Genomic DNA, 9,418 nt, shown 5'->3' with positions numbered 1-9,418 from the left:
TTCTACGTGGCATTGATTCAACAAGGTGCTGAAAGCATTCTTTAGAAATGTTGGCTCATATTGATAGGATAGCATCTTGCAGTTGATGGAGATTTGTGGGATGCACGTCCATGGCACGAAGCTCCCGTTCCACCACATCCCAAAGATGCTCTATTGGGTTGAGATCTGGTCACTGTGGGGGCCATTTTAGTACAGTGAACTCGTTGTCATGTTCAAGAAACCAATTTGAAATGATTCAAGCTTTGTGACATGGTGCATTATCCTGCTGGAAGTAGCCATCAGAGGATGGGTACATGGTGGTCATAAAGGGATGGACATGGTCAGAAACAATGCTCAGGTAGGCCGTGGCATTTAAACAATGCCCAATTGGCACTAAGGGGCCTAAAGTGTGCCAAGAAAACATCCCCAAACCATTACACCACCACCACCAGCACAGTGGTAACAAGGCATGATGGATCCATGTTCTCATTCGGTTTACGCCAAATTCTGACTCTACCATCTGAACAGTGGCGTGGCGTGGGGAAAATTTCTGAGGAAGCCAATTAAGACTGAAGCTGTGTGTTTTAAGGGGTGGGGGCAGAAAATCATACGTTACCATTTATATGTTGCTATTTGGATGAACTATTAGAGCGCCCAGCATCATCTTACCGGGACTTACGCTTGTTACAATCCAACACTTTGAGCACGTAGATGCCTAAAATATGTTGCGCATACAGCTCAACTAACGCGATTGTTATAAAGGTGTTTGAACAACAAAACACATCCTCTTGCACATATTTGACAAACGGAATATCAGATATATCCTGCTATAGCTAATAAATTTGTGAAATTTTGAATAAAAAAAGGAAATAAAAGCTGATCATTCAGCGCTATTGTGCCTGCGGTGTGACAAGCAATGAAAGACGCGTCTCCATGGGAACCATAAAGTGATACTACGATCAATAACGGTCGCCTTGAAAAACTTACGTGTGAAAAGGTTGTTTGTAAGGCTTACATTTAAATGTGTCTTTGTTTTGTTTTGAGTGTATGGTCAATAAATAAAGGAATTAAAAAGATGGGCACAAAACCACAAATCTTCCGCTATTTCATTCATTCATTCATTGACGATGATAACGTGATGTGATTGGCTTGATGCCAACAAGTTCATGGCTTCCCTTGACACTGTCCTGACCAATCACAGGGGAGCAGTGTCATGACAATAGCGTCACCTGATTGGTTAGTCATTCTTTTTTTTTTCTATCAAGGGATGCCAACTCAGCCTGGCCTCCTCACAGACACAGGGTGCAGTACCATGTTTTCAACGCTCATTCACCATGTCACTTTTATAGGGGCGCTGTTTTACACATCATAAAACACTCAGTAATGAACGAAGAGAGACGATGAGGAGATGACAGAAGGATTGCGTAAACTGTGAAAACAAAAGTGTTTATTAAATGACGATTATATTCTGAAAAAGTGAGGAAGCCTGGCTTCCCTTGGCCTCCGCAAGAAAACGCCACTGCATCTGAATGTCTCAACAGAAATCGAGACTCATCAGACCAGGCAACATTTTTCCAGTCTTCAACTGACCAATTTTGGTGAGCTCGTGCAAATTGTAGCCTCTTTTTCCTATTTGTAGTGGAGATGAGTGGTACCCAGTGGGGTCTTCTGCTCTTGTAGCCCATCCGCCTCAAGGTTGTGCGTGTTGTGGCTTCACAAATGCTTTGCTGCATACCTCGGTTGTAACGAGTGGTTATTTCAGTCAAAGTTGCTCTTCTATCAGCTTGAATCAGTCGGCCCATTCTCCTCTGACCTCTAGCATCAACAAGGCATTTTCGCCCACAGGACTGCCGCATACTGGATGTTTTTCCCTTTTCACACCATTCTTTGTAAACCCTAGAAATGGTTGTGCGTGAAAATCCCAGTACCTGAGCAGATTGTGAAATACTCAGACCGGCCCGTCTGGCACCAACAACCATGCCACGCTCAAAATTGCTTAAATCACCTTTCTTTCCCATTCTGACATTCAGTTTGGAGTTCAGGAGATTGTCTTGACCAGGACCACACCCCTAAATGCATTGAAGCAACTGCCATGTGATTGGTTGATTAGATAATTGCATTAATGAGAAATTGAACTGGTGTTCCTAATAATCCTTTAGGTGAGTGTATATGAATGTTAATTAATGTACACGGTCCCTTTTCTAAATAAATAAATAAATTATAATAATTAGGGGTAGCCTACCAATTATTGTCTCCACAGGACTCCATTAGGTGTTAGTTAATCTGTACTTCATCTGTATTTTAGAAAGCCATTTTTAAGACACAATTAACTATTCTAGATTAAAGCCTACTTAGTCCTGGCTTAATTTAAACCCTGTCCGGGAAATCGCCCTTATAAGAAATTACAAAGAACATTATGCTAGCTTATTCTTATGAGGTGGATTCATTAGCCTACCAGATTTAACACTGCTTGAGAAGTGTCAGGATTTAACAGTCCTTATTGTTACATTGTTCCCTCAAATCCACCTCATGCACAAACACCACAACTATTAGTGCTAAAACATCGCTGCCATTTGAAACACTATGGCTCATTTCAATAAATAAACTATGTTGCACAAAGGTTGTCTAATTTGCCAACAGCAGTGTATAGCTGCAGTGTCTTGGCGCCCCCTGCTGTTTAGTTAGTTTTAAGGTCCATTCAAGATGATTTCAGCTGCTTTCTGTTGCGTCATTTTTTATTAGAAAAAAAATACATAGAGTGATGAACAGTGTCCTGTTGATCCTGCAACAGAAAAACGAATATATTTACCTTTAGCCTTGATTACACATATTGTTATCCTCATGAACAACGCCAGAGTGGTAGGTGTGGTTTAGTGTGCAGGTGTTGACTTCTTAGGTGGATCTTTTGTGTTTAGATATAGGGGTGTGTTTGGACCTGTGTGTGTGTGTGTGTGTGTGTGTGTGTGTGTGTGTGTGTGTGTGTGTGTGTGTGTGTGTTTTATTAAAAATTACCTCAACTCTGAGTGGGTGTTGTAGGCGCTGTTGAAGATTGTGCTTCTTGTTGCTTGCACTTTTCACACACATGGATGCAGTGACTGTATAAAGGAAACCATGAACAGACATTACTAAAATTGATTTCAGTTCCCATCATGCAACACGTTAATGACATGTATAATACACACATTTTGATACTCACTTATGTCTAAATCCAGGAGGACCAAAGCCTTTTGTGAACTCTGGTCCCAGTTTATTATTGAACTTCTCTTTGCAGGCCCCAACATAGGACGCTTTGCCTACTGCATAACCCACAATACCCGCCACTGCAGAGGAAAGTAGATTGATGAGTTTGTATTCCAGCTGTATATTGCCACTGTATTGATGATACAAAGCATGCATGATAATATGAAGTGGGAAATTACATTATTATTCAAAAGGGACTTACAAAGCAGTTTAGGGAAATACCCAAATCGCTTGGACTGTTTCCAGACACCTATAAAAGATGTAAATTACAAACTGGATTATCTGTTTTTAATTAATCAAAATAGAAATTTTTGAAAATTGAAAGACTTTACAGGGGCTGTTCATTCAGAATGCATTTTTCAATTCAACTGCGTTGCTTTTCCATTCTTGTTCTGTGTAAACATGAGCTAGATGGAAATATCATGGCAATCTCTGCACCCAAGTTAAAAGTTGTTCCACAACCCTGCATCTTTAAATAATTTTTAAAGAATAAGTGTTTCATTCATAAATGCATGAATGACAGACTATTGTAACCAGAGTTTTTTTAGTACCTTTGCCTCTTAACTCTACGTCTAAAACCCAACAGCTTCTTGTAATGAATGCTTTTTCACATTATGTAGACTGAATCTTACCACTGTATATAAGGCCACCAGTCACAGCCACGCTCCCGGTAGAGAGCGGAAGAGCTGTGGAGACATTAACAAGAGGTTAAAAAGCTGCACATTATGATTCCAAATTCAACATCTAAATACCAAATGTTTCCAACACCCATTTTTGGAAATGATTGCCGCTCTCCAAGGGGGATGGTTGGATAAAAGGGTGCTTATAGAAGTGCACTGACGATGGAAAAGGAAACTACAGAATACCGATCAATATCTCATATCTAAAATTTTTACCTTCTAATGAATATTTGGTTACAGTGGAGAACTGGGTCACAGATCACTGTCAGCGGCAAACAGGCAGACTAAACTTGAGGCTTATGTTTCCCCCAACACAAACAGTGCTAGGGTTAAACCAAATTCAAAACATAAGCACTGGATAATAGATGCACCACTGTTTTACTCCATTGGCTAACATTCTTGAAAATACATGTACACACCTGTCAAATCCCTTTTGAAGCAAACAACCTGTGAAGATGTTTTGTTTCCCATACAGTGGTAACCAAAACTGTTAGGCTACCAGATTTATTCAAAATATCTTCTTATGTGTTTCAAAGAAAAAATAAAGTAAAGTTTGAAGCAACATAAATGTTAATGATGGGGATACTATAAATGAGTAAATATTTCTTTACCTCGATACCAGAAGCTCTCGTACTGACATTCCTTCCATATCTGCTTCATATCTTCCCTGGGAAAGCGTCGATCTGTTATGGGGCATTGGAATTGCTGTAACAGCAAAAAGGTCAGAAAAAAGTAGTCCTGAATATTCCTCTCCTTTCAATGAACTTTAGCATACTAACATGCATTACTGCTGGTTAGATGACACGGGAACTCAAATGTATAAAGTTGGCTCAACAAAACATTCTTATTGTACATACCTAAACTAATTCTATGTAAATGTTAATTTAATTAAGACAATTAAAATCAATTTTAACACAGTTTAATTATTATATGTAATGTATAGATAAACATACAAGAAGCTTTAGTAAAATTGTTACTCACTTACTGAATCAAATAAACTCACTCTATATCAGCCCATAGCCTATAAGCACAGCACCATTCTTCAACACAATGGTAATCACAAAATAAAAATAAAAAAACATTACAGAAACTCTTAAAAATGTCCAACATAACTGATTATTAAACACCAACATGTTTTTCCCTTTACTGAAAAACACATTAAAAAACAGCATGCTAGGAATTACAGATCCACTGTCCAGTTAGTTGTCATCAAAAATGATGAATAGTCCCAACACAAATGGATTAAAAAACTCAAATTTTAATTTTATTGGGTCATTTGTTTTTTCTTCAGGAAGTTACAACCATTTATCAAGCTATACCTATGTTAAACAATCATCAGGTGGTTCTTTCAAAGAATATTCTGTAGAGCACATTTCTAAATGCATCTAAAATCTACAAAACCCTATTTACATTTTCTGTCTTTCTGTGTAAACATGGTGACCACCATGCAGAAGATGCAGGCCTGGTATCACAAAGTGCAGTGAACACCTGGTTTCTACCATATCAACCACATGAACATTGATCTGAACTAACATTCAGATGCCGTACATGCATTTAACAAGCTATTAAACACTGATACAACAAGACCCACATTAATGCTAAAGATCTTAATTTTTATTCAATGTTAAAAGACACTACATGAATATTTAGCTGCAGTCTTTTTAAAAGATAAACAAACCTCTCAACACTCTCCTACCTTCCACCCAGACTGGCCGGGTTTTGTGTCCACCGGTCCTTCTGTACTCTGATGTCCTTCTGTGGTCATGCCTTTTTCAGCCATGTCTTCCTCTCTTTTCTCTTTGTCTGTTCTGCTTCTTCTGTTTCTACTACGTCTTTCTGCTGTTTTTCTTTTGATCTGCTCATTGAGCTCCACCTCTCCTTAACTTTGTACATGCACCTCCCTTTGGGGGCAGTGCTGTGATGTCCTGTAGTACAGAGGGCAAATTACATGCACATGAACACTGTGATATTTGAATTTAATCACTGTGATTTTGTGTTTTTAGTTGAAACTGTGTATTTGAAATATGAAAAAAAAATATGAACCTAATGATTTGATACTTTACCCAATTCTGCATGTTTTTTTGTAGCAGTCACATTTCATCATGCTTAAAAGCCCTTAAGAGTGCTGGTGTTTTACCAATGTCAAATGTCATTTGAGTTTTTTGAAGTGTGCCGATTTCCTGTTTTGACACACACTCGTGTCAGCAACCTCACCTCTGTTCAACATTCACTGCATACTCTGATAAATCTTTATCGCACAATTTCGCCCTAGATAGACGCACCCAGATACATTCACACCACTACAATTCACTCTGTATCTGTCATTTTCATAAACGTGAAAGAGTAAGGGTTATACATACTTGCACTGCTCAAAAATAATCTTTTAAACTTTAGCATTCGAAGACCTGACCAATACAAGAAAGACATTTTAAAGACACTTGTTATTTTCAGCAGAAAGAAAAGGTCATAAATCAGTAGGAAGAAGAAGAGAAGATAGAGGCAACATAAATAGACTGCCAGAGAAATAAGGGTCCATCAACTCATATTTTTAATAGCTTTCATGCATTGGCAAGTAATTGTGCATATGGCTATTTTATACCTAGACGCTGTACTCAGAGGTGGACAAAGTACACAACTTCCTTACTTGAGTGAAAGTACAGATACTACTGGTCAGATATTACTCAATTACAAGTAAAAGTTGTAAAGACCGATTTTTACTTAAGTAAAAGTACAGAAGCACTAGTTTTTAAAAGTACTTAAGTATCAGAAGTACATTTATTTTATTATTGTTGCATTGTTGTATGCAATACTTACAGTACCTTATGCCTCTGAATGCCTGCCTTCCTACCCTCATATCAATATCAAATTTATTTCTAGATAAGTGGGATTGAATGTGAGATTGAATAAGTGCACTCAGTAACGTCCACAATGGTTTCGGACACCCAAATGGCTGTTCCCTTAAATAGTGCCCTGTTTAAAGTTTTTTGGCTTTTAGTATGAATACGGTAGCCTTACTGTTTTTTATTAGCTAGTGTGCTCCAAAACAATGACAAAATTTGCGTTTAGAAGACCAAACCCAACGTTGAAAATGAAAATCAGGTTGATGTCAGAATTCAATGTCAGATTGACGACTTGACGTTAATCTCCAACGCTGGACAGACGTTGTATTGTGGTTGAAAATGAAAATCGGGTTGACGTCAGAAACCAACATCAGTCGGGTTCTGACGTCAACCCGACTTTCATTTCCAACCAAAATCCAACGTCTGCAACCAAAATCATCCCCTGACTGACGTTACAACTTTCTACTCAAGGACCTTGACAGAAATGTAGTGGAGTAAAAAGTACAATATTTGTCTTTCTTTGTCTTTGTACAGATACAAAGTAAAGTACAGATTCTCAAGTACTGTACTCAAGTAAACTTTGTTACTGTCCACCTCTGGCTGTACTTGAATCTACAGGGCAAAGAGAAAAGACATTCAGAGGACTTCAAATAATGAGACACATATTAGTGTCTATTAAAACATGTCAATTTCAATAGAAACAAATATTCTTGTTGATATGGACGATGAGTGGTTATTTTCACAGGTGCTTTATTACATACCTGATAGTGAATCCATCTTTGTTTAAAAATAAAAATACTGGCAGACATTTACACATTGGCCAGTAAAGCATGTCTTCTGTTTAAAGTATCACACCATCGTAACCACACTTGACAAATGTTAATTAACAGTGTTTAAAAAAAAAAAAAAAAACTGAAAAGAAAGTCCTTGGACATCACATTAACAAATTAGATTTTCCTCATTGTAGTCCTCCCCACTACGTTTTTTATGTGCTCTGTGGTGAAACATGAGTCTAATTTCTACAACATGAATGTGATACCGGCTACTGTAAACCCAAATTTAGGAGGCGGGTACTAAAAAAGTAACAATTAACCAACATGTGTCATCAAAGAACAAGACTATATTTGAAAAAGAATGGTTAGATAAGTGAATTATTTGTGTTTCAGATTTGCTAAATAGTAATGGTGAGGTTCATATACTTATCAACAATCTTCCTTCTCAGGGCTTGTGTCTTCATATGATTACCATTTGCTTGTGTAAGCATCTCATCTAAATTGATTCACCTTGTGAAAACACATATCCATTATAACTCAACTGTTGGGCAAAACTTTTTATTGGAGGTATTCATATTTTGGATGAACAAATTTCCCACTAGAAAGCGTCTCAATCAAGATTCTTGTCTGTTGCCTCTTTTGATAAAATATGGTCAGAGAGTAATACGTTTTTATTGCCCAACAAGATAAAAAGTATATTGCAAGATAAAATATTGCAGAGAGAGATATTATCCTTGCAATTCTTTTCTTAATAAATTGAAAGATGTCTCAATAGACTGTAAAAGGTCTCAACGCTATGCTCTTTTTGCAACCTTGAACCTGAAACTAATTCTACAACTATTCTAAAGACTTTTGGAAGCAGATATATATTTTGCAAATTAGTTGGAATAGACTCTTCTTGGACTGTTATACCTGTTCTCCTATAACTGACAACACATTAAAAGTTAATAATTCTCAGAAGTTTCACTTAGCCTAAGCTATAGGCCTAGGTAATGTCTATTAAGCCATCTCTTGGGGTATTTTGGTAAAGATTTTAAAATATTCTATGACTCATTGAATGCAATTTCAAGAAATAAGAAATGTATAAAAACCATCTCTTATTCTGAAAAACGTTATTTTCATAATGTAATAGGCCTACTTTACCTTGTGTGGAACAGGACAAATATATAGCTAGCCTAAATGGATCAAGAAAGACCAAATCATATCTGTTTCTTGAAATGTATTTTTTTTTTTTATGTATGCATAGACGTCACTTTGCCACCAGAACACGGAACCTCAGCCGAACTCAGTGGCAAAATCCTACAACATTATAGGGGAAACTGCGAAAGACCGGTGGACACGACAGTCATCCTCACAGCTCACCAAAGAACTAGTGGTCCATGGACACTGACATGTGGCCAAGAATGGGGTTTACACGAATTTGACGCCAGGAAAACATAAAACATCAATCGCACTTCGCACAGTTCTTTCCCAGTTTAGACAAATATGCGGATGACACGGAATAAACGCACCAGACTAGCTTATATATAGGCTAGGCCTACATTTTATTAGGCCAAAGATGCATCTGTGGAGGTTTATTTCAAGCATTGTTGTCAACACTCTGCAGTACTGTCACTCAATGACAACTAGACAGATTACAAATCGAGCTATTCAAATAAAATGTAAAAAAAAAACAAAAAAAAAGAGAAAAAATTAATTGTATTATCATGGACTAGCATAGGTTATTATCTTGTACTCTGCTGTATCGTTACGTTACCATTTATCTGAATGCCTGTATAGGCCTAATCATAAAGGTAAATTGTGGAACTAAAAATTTAAGGAACTGAATATTGTAACACCGGACACACGAATCTCAGAGACGGGTAGGCTACTTGTGTGACAACCACCAGCGTAATGAAGTCGTCAA

General features: G+C 37.4%; 1 protein-coding gene across 1 annotated transcript; it reads right to left on the bottom strand.

The window, feature by feature from the left end:
• Window positions 1-2,699: 2,699 nt before the first annotated feature.
• On the bottom strand, window positions 2,700-5,824 carry ociad2 (OCIA domain containing 2). Its single transcript, XM_081379677.1, has 7 exons — window positions 5,596-5,824; window positions 4,511-4,604; window positions 3,852-3,905; window positions 3,422-3,469; window positions 3,176-3,299; window positions 2,992-3,074; window positions 2,700-2,761 (listed from the first exon to the last, which is right to left on the bottom strand). The coding sequence occupies exons 1-6, from the start codon at window positions 5,677-5,679 to the stop codon at window positions 2,993-2,995; spliced, it is 486 nt and encodes a 161-aa protein (XP_081235803.1). The 5' UTR covers window positions 5,680-5,824; the 3' UTR covers window positions 2,700-2,761; window position 2,992.
• Window positions 5,825-9,418: the final 3,594 nt, after the last annotated feature.

This window comes from Scardinius erythrophthalmus, assembly GCF_964197995.2.
Source record: "Scardinius erythrophthalmus genome assembly, chromosome: 11".
In the NCBI taxonomy this organism is placed as follows: Eukaryota; Metazoa; Chordata; class Actinopteri; order Cypriniformes; family Leuciscidae; genus Scardinius; species Scardinius erythrophthalmus.
This window is presented reverse-complemented; position numbering and strand designations above follow the sequence as displayed.

Bases quoted from the DNA above. Each gene is read 5' to 3' on its own strand.
- ociad2 (XM_081379677.1), bottom strand. From the start codon at position 5,679: ATGGCTGAAAAAGGCATGACCACAGAAGGACATCAGAGTACAGAAGGA. The intron at 3,470-3,851 runs GTAAGATTCAGT...CATCTTTTATAG, and splicing joins TGGTGGCCTTATATACAGTG to GTGTCTGGAAACAGTCCAAG. The intron at 3,075-3,175 runs GTGAGTATCAAA...TCCTTTATACAG, and splicing joins CCTCCTGGATTTAGACATAA to TCACTGCATCCATGTGTGTG.